This window comes from Vespa crabro, chromosome 1 (assembly GCF_910589235.1).
Source record: "Vespa crabro chromosome 1, iyVesCrab1.2, whole genome shotgun sequence".
Lineage (NCBI taxonomy): Eukaryota > Metazoa > Arthropoda > Insecta > Hymenoptera > Vespidae > Vespa > Vespa crabro.
Genome location: NC_060955.1, coordinates 4,737,452 through 4,752,812, shown reverse-complemented (window position 1 = coordinate 4,752,812; position 15,361 = coordinate 4,737,452). Strand labels below are relative to the sequence as shown.

At 35.2% G+C, this 15,361-nt stretch overlaps 1 protein-coding gene across 9 annotated transcripts in view; it reads right to left on the bottom strand.

Annotated features, from left to right (window-relative positions):
* The window catches only part of LOC124431416 (LHFPL tetraspan subfamily member 6 protein-like), a 44,870-nt gene that overhangs the window by 17,099 nt on the left and 12,410 nt on the right, over positions 1-15,361 (bottom strand). For 7 of the 9 annotated variants that reach the window (XM_046979393.1, XM_046979340.1, XM_046979368.1 and 4 more), the window contains 4 exons: positions 12,237-12,355; positions 9,246-9,421; positions 8,072-8,170; positions 4,426-5,751 (listed from right to left, as the gene is read on the bottom strand). In XM_046979393.1, coding sequence (XP_046835349.1) covers positions 5,618-5,751; positions 8,072-8,170; positions 9,246-9,421; positions 12,237-12,355 — 528 coding nt within the window. In that variant the 3' untranslated portion in view covers positions 4,426-5,617. Of the gene's footprint in view, positions 1-4,425; positions 5,752-8,071; positions 8,171-9,245; positions 9,422-12,236; positions 12,356-15,361 lie in introns of those variants that run through there. The other 2 variants (XM_046979377.1, XM_046979383.1) reach the window with 1 other exon arrangement.

The window sequence follows — 15,361 nt, the reverse complement described above, 5'->3', positions numbered from 1 at the left end:
AGACCGACTTTTCGCGTGAAGGAATCCGTCCGGATCGCCGACAGTAATAATAAAATAGGCCATTCAAATCGAAATACCCCGTGAAAGACGTCCATTGTTCAGTTTATATTCCTCTCCACCCTTTCGTTCTCATCGTTGTCATCGAAGAAAGGAAAGAAAGAACTCGATCATTTTGTACGACAAGAAGCGGAAGAGAAATAGAGACAGATAGATAGCCAAAGAAGAGATGGAGAGTAAGAAAGAGAGAGAGAGAGGGAGGAAAGGAAGAGAAAAAGAGAATAAAAATTAAAGGATCATCTAGCTCGACTTTTCCGTTCTTTGAAATACTTCAGATCGTTGGAAGATCGATCATTCGTTGGAAACTACTTGCTCCGCGTCTTTGTATAAGTTCAACGAGAGTTTTACCCCTTCTTCCTTCCAGTTTCTTCACTCTTGCTCTCTCTCTCTCTCTCTCTCTCTCTCTCTCTCTTTCCCTCTTGTCCCTTATCTCCCCCGTCTTAGACCCAGATTATCGGATACTTCCGACGACTAGCTTACCACGTTATGAACTTGACAGCAATTTTCCTACAATCTCGCGAAGTAAGTTCGATCGCATAATCAACTACATACTATACATACCGAATTTATTTCATCATGCTCTCTTTCCTTACCACTCTCTTTCTCTCTCTCTCTCTCTCTCTCTCTCTCTCTCTCTCTCTCTCTCTCTCTCTCTCTCTCTCTCTCTCTCTCTCTCTCTCTCTCTCGCTCTCGCTCTCTCGGTTTCTCTGTCACTTACTCTTCCCTGAAGTCTCTTCGAACTTCAGGAAATACGATTTATCTTTCTCGAACTGGAAGCTGTTTGTTCTGTTATTGTCTCGCTAATGAGATTTACTGAAAACGTAATACACTGAATTAGAGTAACACAACAATGGCGATAACGATGACATATTAAAGCAGAGAAAATTTGTAATTAAATGAAAAAAATTCGATTGTTATTAAAAAAATCGATATTATATGTACTTTTACATTCCGTTAAAAGAGAATGTTACAAGAGGAATTTCAAAAGATTTCTTTTGAACTTACTTTAAGGGGGGGGGAGGGTTGAATAGGGGGGTGGGGAGGAAAGGAAGAAGAAAAAAAAAATAAACGGACGAACAACTGAATCGTTTCCGACTTTACCACATTTTACTTGGCACCCGTTCTCTTGCTTTATCCAGACGCTCACGCGTACATACATACACATACACACGCGCGCGCGCACGCATGCACGTACACGTACACGTACACTTTCTTTTTTTTTCTTCTTCTTCTTTTTCTTCTTCTTCTTTTTCTTCCTCTTCTCGACCACCTCCGTTTCTTTTGTACTACGAAAAGCTAACACAAGAGCCGTTTCTTCGCCGAAAGAAAACGGAAAGGGAAACGGGAAAAGTCGCTTTTGTATGAACGATCGAGCTCGACAATCGCCTTATGGAAACGCTATGCGTCTTGCTAGCAAACCGATAGGTCGATTAGTCGCTCTTGTCTTCGTCATTGTAGTTTTAGCCGAGAGGAGGATACTCCTTTCTTTTTCTGTTGGTCCTCCTTACGTTCATGCTTTTCTTCTTTACCAAGAGACTCGACAATCTCTCTTTCTCTCTCTCTCTCTCTCTCTCTCTCTCTCTCTCTCTCTCTTTCTCTTTCTATATATATATATATATATATATATATATATATATATATATCCCATGCGTTTTTCCCTCTCTAAGTCTACCTTTTCACGATACGTTGTGTTTCTACAACGATATAGAAGCAACACGTCGAGTGCTTTCGGGAAGGAAGAAGGAAGTCGATAAAAGGCAAAATGGGATCGGCTCGATTGCGTAAGGACGTAAGAGTACGCGCATTTGTATTGGAGTACATACGTATGTACTTACGTGTTTGCGTGAGAAAAATATAAAAGAGAGTAGACAGAATTTAACACGAGATGAGTTCCTTCGTGCACTGAAACAGAAAGGACGGAGACCTTTTTCCTAAAGATCGCCGAACGATCTTTCGATTCTTCGATCGTGTACAATCGATCGATCGATCGATCCATCGTTAGAAAGTGATCCTTGAAAAAGCTTCTTCGTTGAGAAGTCGTTGCAACGCGAACTCTGTCTCTCTCTCTCTTTCTCTCTCTCTCTTTTATTCGTATAGTACGATCCCATTTATCGAAATCTCGTTTATCGAAGTGGATTTTCATTGCGGAGTACCGCTAAACCGTATCGAAACTCTCATTACGTGGTTAGATTCTACCAAGGAAATCTGGTTATATATATACGTCTAAAATCAAATAAGTACATATTTGCCTTTGGTCAAATAACTTTTTCATTGAACAATAAATCATTTCATATATATATATATTATTTTCCATTGTCAATTCTAAACAATTCCTTGTGATAATTTTCACATTATTGGAAAGGTAACGTATCTAACTTACCGTAGCAAAACCGTCGAATGCACGAGCTACATACGCGTAGGATTATACTCATTTTCCTCAAGTCACGTTCTCTTTCTCTCTCTCTCTTTCTCTCTCTCTCTCTTTTTCTTGCTCTTTCTAATCTCTACTTTCTTTCCATCGTCGACACAATCGTTCTACCAATGGCTTTTATCAAAAGAGAGGAAAAGAGGAGGAAAAAAGTCTATCGTCGTTTTCGCTCTTATAACAAGTGAAATTCACTATAATAAATCAAACCATCATCGTAATAGTGCTAAGTGCGATTCTCAACTGGTGTATATATAAGAAATATATTTCAAAAGTTATTATACTTATATATTTTTAAAAAACGTTACTACATTTTCTCTATTTTTTTATTTATAACACATCAGATACATGTAGCGTTATAATACCGATCGTATTGTTAAATATTGCAAAATAAAAAACTGAAAAAGAAAAAAAAAAGAAAAGAAAAGTAACGAATTTTATTATATTATATATTCCACGAGTAAACTTCTATTTTCTAAACGTCAGACGTTAATGCGGAATGAACATTTAAAGGGCTAATACTACATCCTGATTACGATGCTCTTTTAATCTCTTCTATGAATTTTTTGAAAGAACGAACGCTAATTCAAATGAACCGATCGATAATGAACGAGACGACGGAATAGTCGTGAGTACACTTACAAAATAATCGAAAATGGAGTTTTATTACGTAAACGCCATGACTTTTCATTATTTTCTTTTTCCTCTCAATGCTATTATTATCATCGTTCTCATTATCGTTATACCCATTGAACTTCATTACGGGAAAAGGGTGGAATTTGATACCGAAGGAAAAAAAGTTTACGTGGCATCATGAAAAAAATAAAAGTGCCCTTTCTATTTTTGCTTGTAATATTATCAGATTTATTATTTTCCTTTTTCCCTGTTATTTTGCTATCCTTTTATCGGTGAAATATCTCGACTGGCTGATTCTAACAGAAAAAAATATGCACACATACATACATACGACGCGCAGACACAGAAGAAAAAAAGGAAAAAAGAAAAAAAAGAAACCTTGGATTTTACCACAGATTTTCGTATCCATTGAAAAAGTTTGGGGGATCGTATTGTTGAACTCATAGTGAGGGAGAGAGAGAGAGAGAGAGAGAGAGAGAGAGAGAGAAAAGAAGAAAAGAGAGAGAGAGACAGAGGATAAGAGAGAAACAGAATGAAACACGCGTAGAGCGTACTAGATTTCAGTAAAAGGAAATCCGTATTAGTGCGTAAATCTAATAGAATTTGCAACTCGACACTAAAATTTGCGTATAGTTAAGCGACCTTCTTTCTCTTTCAATATTTTATCGGGATTACAAATCTAATATTCATTTTATCGTAGGATAAAACGTAAATCGGAATTATCTGAATAAAAAATGTTTTAAGCTTATCATTATTGTTAATTCATTAAAAATGATAAGAGTCAAAATATATTTGATGTATACGTGTACGAACATAGTATACAACGATAAAGTGCTATAACTATTTATATATATACAATATATATATATATATATATATATATATATATATATATATATGAAGAGAGAGAGAGAGAGAGGGAGGGGATGGAGGAATATACAAGTAAAGAGAAGTTAAAGCTTATGTATGTACGAGCTTTAAATCCGTGCGCAGGGTAAACGTACTTACGAAGTATTTGTTTACGACCTAAAACCCCTGGGAGACAAGTGTCCATGCGAGAGGGTAGTGGAATTCAGTAGGAGCGCAACGTGGCTATGCCGGAGATAAGAGTGCCACACTGTAAATTCCATCACTATATCGCTAAACATATAAATATATATATATATATTTATATATTTATATATTTATATATTTATATATAAATATATATATTTATGTATATATATGTATATACGGAATTGCATAAAGTAAGAGGCATCCAAATTTAACGCTTCCATTTGTACGTCATTTTCTCTCGTCGTTTCTTCATTTCATTTCTCTCTCTCTCTCTCTCTCTCTCTCTCTCTCTCTCTTTCTCTCTCTGTTTCTTTCTCTCCCTCTCTTTATCTCTTACTCTTTCTCACGAAAAGACGGAAATCTACCTGCGGCTAGCTTTTAAAAGCAACCTCAGAAAGACAGATAGATGGATGAATAGAAAAGGAAAGAGAAAAAAGAAACTAGTTTCTCTCTTTTTCTCAAGAGTGGTTTATAAAGGAATTCAAATCTTCACAAAACGAAAGGATTCGAATGAGTTCGAATGCCGGGAGCAAAAGTGGAAAAAGGATGCCAACATGAGAGAAGGTAAGAGCCAAAATTCCTTCTCCAATGCGATGCAATACTGTGCTATTCTACGTTACGCTATGCACAAGAGCCAAAGGCAGTTTTGTGAGGATCGATTTTAGAGAAAGTATTCGTTCATTTTGCCTTAGGTAATTTTTGAATGGAAATATTTAAAGAATGAAAAAAGCCTTAGAGAGAGAGAGAGAGAGAAAGAGAGAGAGAGAAAGAGAGAGAAAAGAAATCAAATCGATTCATTTCATTTGATTTTCCGAGAGAATTCCTCTTACGTTGATAAAAATAAGGAAAAGAAGGAAATGATAGGAGAGTCTTAAGTAGAATGGCGACTCGGAAACGGACTCAATATGACAAGTGCGATTATTAAAATCGCATATACTCAACTCTTACATTAGATACATCTTTGTCTTCTTCTTATTTTTTCTATCTATTAAGTCATACGTCCATACGCGCATACACACACATACACACGCCAAAGGATGGCACACATACATAGATACATAAAGATACATACATACACTAGAAACTCTTAAAAAGAACAATCAATTTCGTATCCTCGCGAGTATACATACTACGTGACAATATTCGAAGAAGCAACGGGAATAGAGAATCGATGCTATTTCTCGATGAAATACAAATTTCGTAGTCACGTTACTGCTTATTCGATGTAGTATGTAGATACACACACTGACACACAAACTCACGCACACACACACACACGCATGCACGCACATACATACAGACATACAGACAGGTGAACATACACAGAGATACGTACGTATGTACGTACGTTATCGGTTGACTACAGAGTGACGATCAACAGACTGTGACGAAGGAGAGAGTGGTTGTCGTCGTCTTCGGCGAGGAGTAGGCGCGAATCGATTGTCAAATGCGCAGGGGATCCGTGTGCGAGTGTGACGGCTTGTGTCGGGCAGCGCAGAAACTCAGACCGAAGCACAGCATCAGCAAGATTACCGAACCGATGAGGAGATGACTGGACCAGGACAATGAGCATTTGCCTGAAACGTACAAACCGTTGACAGGTCATCATCGACTCTAAACCTGTCGTCTCTTTGACCGATGAATTTCTGCTTTGCTACGGGACCATTCTCTGTTGTTCCACCGTTCTAATACAACTTGATTCTCTATCTCTATCTCTAGTTCTATTTATATCTCCATCTCTATCTCTATCTGCCTTTCTATCTCTTATATATGGTTACGTATCACCGTTCTATCCTATCCCATAAGCGATTACGTGCACTTGTCACAACAATATGCTTACCCTAAGGGACACTTCAAGTTCAAGATTTGAGCTTAATCTAGAGAGAGAGAGAGAGAGTGAGAGAGAGAGTGAGAGAGATCCCATGAGACAAAGTCGAGCCAATTATTGCGCACGATGCATCATTCTCGGTGATTCAAACGGAATGTTATTCAATTCGATTGAAATTTTCGAAACACTTGTCGATTCCCCTAAAGAGTCATCATAATTTTGTTCACGAACATATTTCGAATATACATATATCTTACGATTATTCGTTTATTCTCTTTTTGACGTTAAATAATTTCGTAGTTGCATTTAAGTCGATAAAAAGAAGAGTGCCATTGACATTAATAGCTTTTACGATAGAACAGATAATATTGTAAGAACTTACTGCTTATTGTAGTACGTAGAAAGAGTATCGGAAAATCTTTTTTTGAAAATCGAAGAAAAGAAAGTATCGGAGAATAGGATATATTTAGCGTACAAAACGTGTGAAGATAGAATCGAACTCACGTACACACATATATATACAGAAACGTAAAGATACATGTGTATATATATATATATATATATATATATATATATATATATATGTATGTATGTATATATATACATGGCAGTTTTAAATCTATTTCGTTAAGGAAAATGACTTCGCTTTCCCTACAATCTCTCTCTCTCTCTCTCTCTCTCTCTCTCTCTCTCTCTCTCTCTCTCTCTTTTTCTCTCCTTCTATTTAAACTTTCTACAAAAATCCTTTTCGACAGATTTTCTTCCAAAGTACATACTGCTACTATTCACGAAAGCAACTTTCAGAAAAGCTTTCAGAAAATCTCCTAGCTGTGTCAACATAACGGAACGCGAAATATCGTTAAACGTCCATTAAAATTGCTTGAAAATTAAATGGATCACCGAAGTTCGATTTAATAGAAAGTCTGCTTATAATCAAATCGTTGAATGAACCGTAAGAAACGTGACTCGACAAACGTCTCTCTCTCTCTCTCTCTCTCTCTCTCTCTCTCTCTCTCTCTCTCTCTCTCTCTTCCTCGATCTATCTATCTGTCTATCTACTTATCGATCTCTTTTTCTCCTTTTCATTCCTCAATAAATCGCGGAAAAATCTCGGTGATCGAAAACGTTCTCGCGAGAAGTTAATTCCAGGGGCGGTCGCGCGTCGTAACAGTTTCCTGTCGGGTCGATCGGTCGCAGATAAGTTCATTTCTCCTGGAATCCTTGGGGAATTCTTTGAGATAGGGTCGCGACGGAAGCTTCAAATTGATTAACCCTTTCCGGGGGAATAGAAAGAGAAAGAAAATAGAAAAAGGGTGAGATTAAATGAGAACTGAAAGACCAGAGCAAATTAGATTTGAATTTTAATTCGATGATTATTAGTACTGTTTGTATGCAATAAATTAAAAAAAAATACGTATATATATATATATATATGTATTATAGACAGAAACAGAATGTCAGAAAGAGATAGATAAACAGAAAATAAAAAAGAGAAAGAGATAGATCGATAGATAGATAGATAGATAGATAGATAAATAGATAGGTAGATAGATAGAGAAAGAGAGAGAGAAAGAGAGAGAGAGAGAGAGAGAGAGAGAGAGAGAAAATGAGACATCATAATGAAGAAACAAGGGAAACAGATAGCAATAAACGGTTAGGAAGGTTAGTGTTAAGGTCGAACGAATAGCGTAAGTCCGCGATACAGCCTAGGTTCATAAACTAACATAAAAAGGGGTTAGAGGGCTCGTGCCTGCCTCGAGGATACAGAAAGTTCTGCGCGCATGTGAGAAAGAGAGAGAGATAGAAAGAGAGAGAAACCGACAGTAAGAGCGTCGTTAGGTTCGTGGTTATACGAGGTGCGTAATGATCGTTGCGCGGTCGACCCTTACATCGGCGATTAGCACCATTCTACGAGAAGGAAATGACGAGCTTGCTTCTATAACGAGAGAGAGAGAGAGAGAGAGAGAGAGAGCGAGAGAGCGAGACAGAGAGATAGATAGATAGAGAGAGAGAGAGAGAGAGAGAGAGAGAGAGAGAAATAGTGACAGAGAGAGAAACAGCTTACTCACCGAGATTGTACACGTTCGCAGCTTTGCCGCAGGACTCACGTACTTCTTGATTGTCCCATCCAATGGGGTACATCACCAAACCACCACATATCATTGTAGCTGTAACGTAGAGACACAAGACAGCTGGAATTTGTCTCATTAGTTTTGATATTCTATGCTATAAGATTATATAAACTAGGGAATAAGTAAGGAGGATAAGAATAAAGAGAAAGAGAATGAGAATGGAAAGAGGAAACGTATGTATGTTGTTTCTATGTCTCTTTTTGTATGGGTAAACTAACTTTCCACGTAGAAACACCATCGATCTTCCCACACTCCTTGATAGAAATACGCTCGAAACCGAGAAATTCCAGAAATGTCACGGTTCACCGCTGTAAGGTGGTTGCTCGACGATGAAGAAGAAGAAGACGACGACGACGACGACGACGACAACGACGACGAGAGATAAACTCGATTCTGCGGTAGATTATCTCAAGGATAGCAACGTCGATCGAAGGATTACCTCGAGGAACTCGGTTATAAGCGGGACCATTTAACAGGAACGTGGAAAGTTCGGTAGGCTTTCGGTAGGAAGGATAAATTTCTCGATTTTCCAGAAATTCTAGATTATTGCGTGATCCAATGTGGTTTCTCTTTTGAGAATTATTCAAATTAGACTTAGTATTTTCTTTAAAAAAATACGAGAATAAATTCGTATCGAGTTAAGAACCGATCGAAGAATTTTAATCATAGCGAATCGAATCAATTGGAAATATTTTCAAGCGAAACGCGAGATATATATATACATATATACATATATATACGTATATATACGTATATATGTATATATTCGTAAACTCAATAAAAGTTTTTCCATTCTAAACGTATTCGTTAATTTCATTTGAAATGGCCATTATATGAACGTACAATTAAATTAAATCGCATACCTATCTTAGTAGCAAGTAAATGTTCAACGTTCCATCGTGGTTTACTAGTCGTAATGCTATTTAATCTAGATCAGTAATCAACGAGAACGATCGAATAAATTTTAAATGCTATAATATTCTCTATTATCCTTTAAGAGGAAATTGCCGACAAGATGCGAGACAAGTTAATTCGACTATTACGGCAATTGGAGCATGTCGTATGCGTTCAGAATCAAAGTTAGTTATTAAACAAGACAAAGATTACTCACCGGCTATGAAATGTATGGAACCAAGTAATCTAGTATGCTTTGGAGTCCTTAGTATATGGGGTAGAAAAGAAGATGCTGCTGCTAAAAGAGTCAATGCACCGATCACAGCAATCGATACACCAATCCCCATCGTTACCGTGCTAGCTTGCCACCATGCGCTTGGTATATCCCAGAAACTGCAAATTTCATTTTATGTTGAACCTCATATTATTAAATATTCTATAAACATTCTTAATCTTTCATTCTCGGGGTAAAGTGGATGGGGTGGGGGGAGGTCAAGAAAATATTCGAAGACTTTTTCAAATTTAAAAACATTCTCTAGATTGGACAAAGTATTTGGAGTTTTTAAATATATATATATATATATATATATATATATATATATATATATATATATATATATGAAAACAATTTTTACGCTCTATAAAGTACGTAAAGAATTTCAAAAGGGTATAGTGTTTAACAAGTTAAATTAAGGTACAGTAGAGGGTCACTACTCACCGGCATTCTATTTTTCAAACATTTTTATTTCAAACATTTTTAAAAATATACTTTGTAACGTTTAGATAATTAAATGTATACTTCTTAATATAAAAGTAAAAAAGTATGGCAATAAATTCTCATGTATATTTTATTTACAAAAAAAAAAAATATATATATATATATATATATCCAATGCAAAATTGATTTGGCACTCAACGTATATTAACCGTGCATACGATAAAAGATATATATATATATATATATATATATATATATATATATATATATAAAAGAAAAAAAATCTTTATCATTTCTCTTCGAAATTAACTAAAAAGGTGTTATTTCATTTCAATGCAAATATTTTTCTGATAATCACAAAAGATATCTCTGAACGTATATCTGTATGTACGTATATACGTATGTACGTATTTGTATGCATGTGTGTGTGTGTGTGTGTGTGTGTGTGTGTGTGTGTGTGTGTGTGTGTGAATATGCCGTTCACAGCTTCGCTTGGGATATTCCATCCCGTGTTGATCGTCGTCATTGTTTGCCTCTGTTACGTTACGTTCGGGATATCTGTTGCCAGTTACAGAATAATTTATACGTCATCCCTACCGCAATATACCTTACACACTCGTAATTAATTCCAAGTTCGGCTATCAACGAATACTAGAAAGCCGTTCTCCCATTGTTTCGAACGCTATGAAATATACATATGTATTATATTATGACACTAAAGAGTATATTTTCTTGGCCAAGAAATTGAAAACTAACAAAACGATATAGAGTTAAATAAAATAACGTATTTGATTTATCAAAACTTTAATTCATATTTATATGTGTGTAATAATAAAGTTATTACCTAACAAACAATACTCATATACTTTAATAATAACTAATAAGATTATGTGTATATTTGATGAATGTGTATATTTGAAATTGAATGCCTCAATGATTTAACAATGATTACTATCGTTTGAAAACTTATTGCCTTTGAAGTATTTTAATTTCATAATCGAACAAGAATATTTCATTTCTTTCACAAAATTATTTTCACTTAATTTCGATTATTTGACGATTATTTCAATTCATCCCACACAATGAAAATTTCAAATGACTTTCATTTTGTTTTTCTCTCTTCTTGTCTTTCTCTCTTCACCTCAAAACTAACATCGAGCTATGAAATGAAACATTTGACAGATTAAATGAAAGTAGATCGATTAATGATGAACAAATATTGGATGCATATACACAATAACGATAGGTAATCATTAATGTGAAAGATTCTTCTCAATTGAATACGCCTGAGGGAAACACAAAAGTTAAATCGATTGTATCCATCTGAATTTGTCGGTCTCACGATTATTTATATTGCATAGTATACTCAGAGAGACGATATATATTTTTTAATTTTCTTTCTTTTTCAAACTGTAATCGACCGTGAACGTTCGTTCAATTTGCATTTTGTCGTGGTATTAATGTTTTGTTAGTGTTTTTTTTTTTTTTTTTACATACTTCTTTTACAACTAGCACTTTGACATCTTCGTTAATGACAATTTATTTCCAATAAATGTATTTACGCTCATCGATGAATCCCGTAAAATTACATTTTTATAGAGTACATATACGAGCATATATATATATATTTACATACATTATATATATATAATATATATAATATATATATAATATATATAATATATATATATACAATATATATAATATATATATAAATATATATAATATATATATATATATATACAATTCAATACACTCTCAAAAAAAAATATTTCTCTCAGTTCTCCTACCTTCAATAAAAAAAAAAAAAAAAAAAAAAAAAAAAAAAACTAAACAATAATAATAATCTAAACAAATTTTTCCCTCACTTATATGCGATATTAAATGAATAATGAAGAAAATAAGTAATTCATTTTTTCTCCCTTTTTATCATATAACATTATTTTATCATATAAAATTAGCCTAAAAGCATCCTATAATAAAATATACAAATAAAACGAAATACATATAGATCATAATTAATTATAAGAAATTTTAAACGAACTTGCGCTTAACAAGATTTCAAAGGGAACGCTTTGTTTTTTCATGCGTTTAGAATTTCTGTACACCACTCGAATATCTTTCCGCTTTACGTGTACGAGCGTTATGTATTTATGTGTCACTTACGCATATATACAGGCGCAAATACACGCACGCGCGTATACGGGAAAATTCAGAGGAAGAGATTCAGTTTTGGCAAACAATGGGGCGGACGATATTTGCCATTTTCGAGCGGGCACAGTGGTGATACATTCAGGAATTTCTGGTTGCGCTAAACGAGAAGGATGCGGTTCCGGTCGCGGAAACGCGGGTAAATGGGCGGCACGTGTATACACAAACGTACCGCAAACGTATACATAGATATATATGTATAGGAACTGTGGAGATGGCAATGAATGTGAGAATACGCACAATCAATAAATAAACAAACGCATATATGTACATACGTACCTAGAGTACCGAGCACACTCGTAAACTATCTCAGGTGTAGCGTTAGGTGCCCTGATTCGTGGATAGTTGCAACGCCGAAAGGAACTGAAGTACGCGTCGGCCTTTCCCAGCAGTCGTCCCTGAAAAATATAAAGACATAAATCTAAACAGACGTCGGTGTGCGCTTACCGTTCGCTATTTTAAGGTCGTATGTACCAGAAAAAGGTCTGCTTCGCGCTTCACGCACCGATCTTACGCGGTCGTGTTTTACGACGCGATTCTGTGGAAAAATATGACGGGAAACGTTTGCTGAAATATTATCTTAAGAAAAAGAAATATAAAATTTATAGAGTTTTTCAAAGTGAGGAAATGCTAATAACGTATAAATCCAATTTCAAGTCCTTTATAAAAGTCTCCTTAACGATAATGAATTTATGAATCAATGAATATGAAAGATTAAGAAGAAAAATCCTGCCTTATTAGAAAAAAAATAAATTTATCATTGATGTCAATGATGTCGTTGATTTTATTTCACATAAAAAACAACGACTGAGTTAACGAATTGTAATGATACGAGGAATCAATACATGGACACACGCACGCACACGCACACACGCACACACATATAAAAGAGAAAACCAAAACGTTTCAAAAGCAGCATCATTAAACATGAGCTTGATTAATAGATACATAAACAAACGCGTGATTAATTTCGTATCCATTTAATTTTTCCACGTTTACTTTGTGTAAAATCGGATTACAAAAAAGGAAAGGAAAAAAAGAAAAAAAAAAAAACAAAAAACAAAAAACATACTAAAAAAGAAAAAATGAAAGAGAAAGAGATAACGATCAGAGGACGATTTCTAAATATTATCGCTGCGTTGAACGCGTTCATTTTTCAACGTTCTCGTTATTCTGCATTACGCGTTACGGTGTTATATCGACCAACACGCTAAAGTATTTTCATAAGTAACTAAGTACGTAAATAAGTAAGTAAGTATGAGGAAAAATTTGCATGCAAACGGCGAAAGAAGGAAAATATTCTCGAAGTAAAACGGTCGTACGTCGTCGTTTTTTATTTAAGAAAAAATATAAAAGAAAAAGAGAAATAATCTACTTATACAAATCCGTGCAAAGAATTTCATCGAGTCGCGTTCCATGAAATTATCCTTTTCGATCAACGATAAATCGAATCTCACGCTGTGCGAATTTTACGACTTTTGTAACTCCTAATTGGCTCAAGTCCTAAAGTTTCATATATAAATCACACGATAAAGTCGACGAAAAAAGCCGACTTTCGCAAACCACGTGTCTTACTACACCAACATTTATATTCGAAGGAGTGTTAAACTAATTACTTGCACATGATTTTGTCTTTCTTTTCGATCGAGTAATCATCAAATTATATACAAATGATAAATTATAATGGCAAAAAAGAATAGCTTTGTGTTATGGGAAGCGTTCAATTAGAATGTATATATTATCTTATTATCTCTCTCTCTCTCTGTCCCTTTCTCTCTCTCTCTCTCTCTCTCCCTCTCTCTCTCTCTCTCTCTCTATCTATCTCAATCTCTGTATAACTTTCTCGCTCGTGCTCCATCATGCTCGACGAAACGTTTAAAGGCCTTACTTTTCTCTCTCTCTCTCTCTCTCTCCCTCTCTTTATCTATCTCTCTCTCTCATGCAGAATTTGTAATGTGGCAATTTCGAGAACCATCGGTATGCTAATAACCGCGTTACCTCGAGCTCGTACGTTCCGCATATTCTTCCAAGGTATCCTTTGCCAGGATACACTACACTATCTTGGCGTTATCTCGGGCAAAAACGCGCGGCGACTTCGAAACTACAACAACGGCGCCAGGTTTCGGTCGATTAAGAATCCTAATCAGGCAGCGTCTCCTTCGAGAGGAGGCTCGAAAAATAAAAAAGGAAAGAAGAAAAAAAAAAAAAAAAAAGAAAAAAAAAAGAAAAAGAGAAAAAGAAAAAGGAAAACGAAAGGAGGAGACAAAAAAGGGGAGAGAAAAAGAAAGAAAACTTTTCGTATAAATCACGGTAGAGAAAAAGGGGTGACAAAAAAATCGAAGGACTTTACATACATATGCATGATGTATGGTACATTCTTTCTAAAAAAAATTTATGGATATTATCCTATCTCCTTGGATTTCCTTATATCTTTTCTAATCCTTATATAGCTTGATGTTTTTTAGTGATAGAAACGTTTTTCAGGAAATCAACATATTTTTTAACGTTTTACTCTTATCGCCAAATAAAAAATAATATCCTTATATGTCAAAGTATACTAAACTAAATATTTATCGTCGTTCTTTATCATGAATTCGAATTATTTATCTTGGAAGATTCCCCCTTAAAGTAAAATTCCTACATTGTCGTCGTGAAAAAATAATGGGTAGAGGGGAAAAAAAAGAAAAAAGCTTATTTGAAAGTAATCACTCTGCGGTGTTTGAAACTCTTGACTAGGGAGATTTTTGTAAATGTGTATATGTGTATGTATGTATGTAGTGTAGATGTAGGGTCCGAGGAGAGATAAAAAGAGAGGTAAATTCGCAGCTGGCCGACATATTTGCGAATAAAAAGGTAGGATAACGCGTTTGGAGATTCCTGTTTTCTTATGCAAATGTAACGTAGGGGTGGTTCCGCACGCTTTGATCCTATATGCGTAAAATTTTGTTCGCTCCTATCTTCTATCTATTTCTCTTTCTCTCTCTCTCTCTCTCTCTCTCCCTCTCTTTCTCTCTCTCTTTCTCACACACATATATACTCACTTACTCGCGACCGTTTTGTAACGAGACGATGTCGATGAATATAACATTAAATATCCATTGTTTCGTCAGAGTGCGTCCGCTTCAGTGCGACATTACGCGGATAATAAAGTTCGAATCCGCTAATACTCGAATATTGACTCGGTAGACCGCGTTCGCTCGGTGGTAATTCCCAACAAAGGAATACCTACTACCGACTAATTTATTGAAATATACCGACGTTCCTATAATCCGATTACGTCATGTAATTACGAGACCAAAATCAAGTATTAACCACGGTGGCCCTTAACTGTCGCGCACAATCCTACGATTTGTAACTATCATATTAAGTGTGTGTGTATATGTATATATATATATATATATATA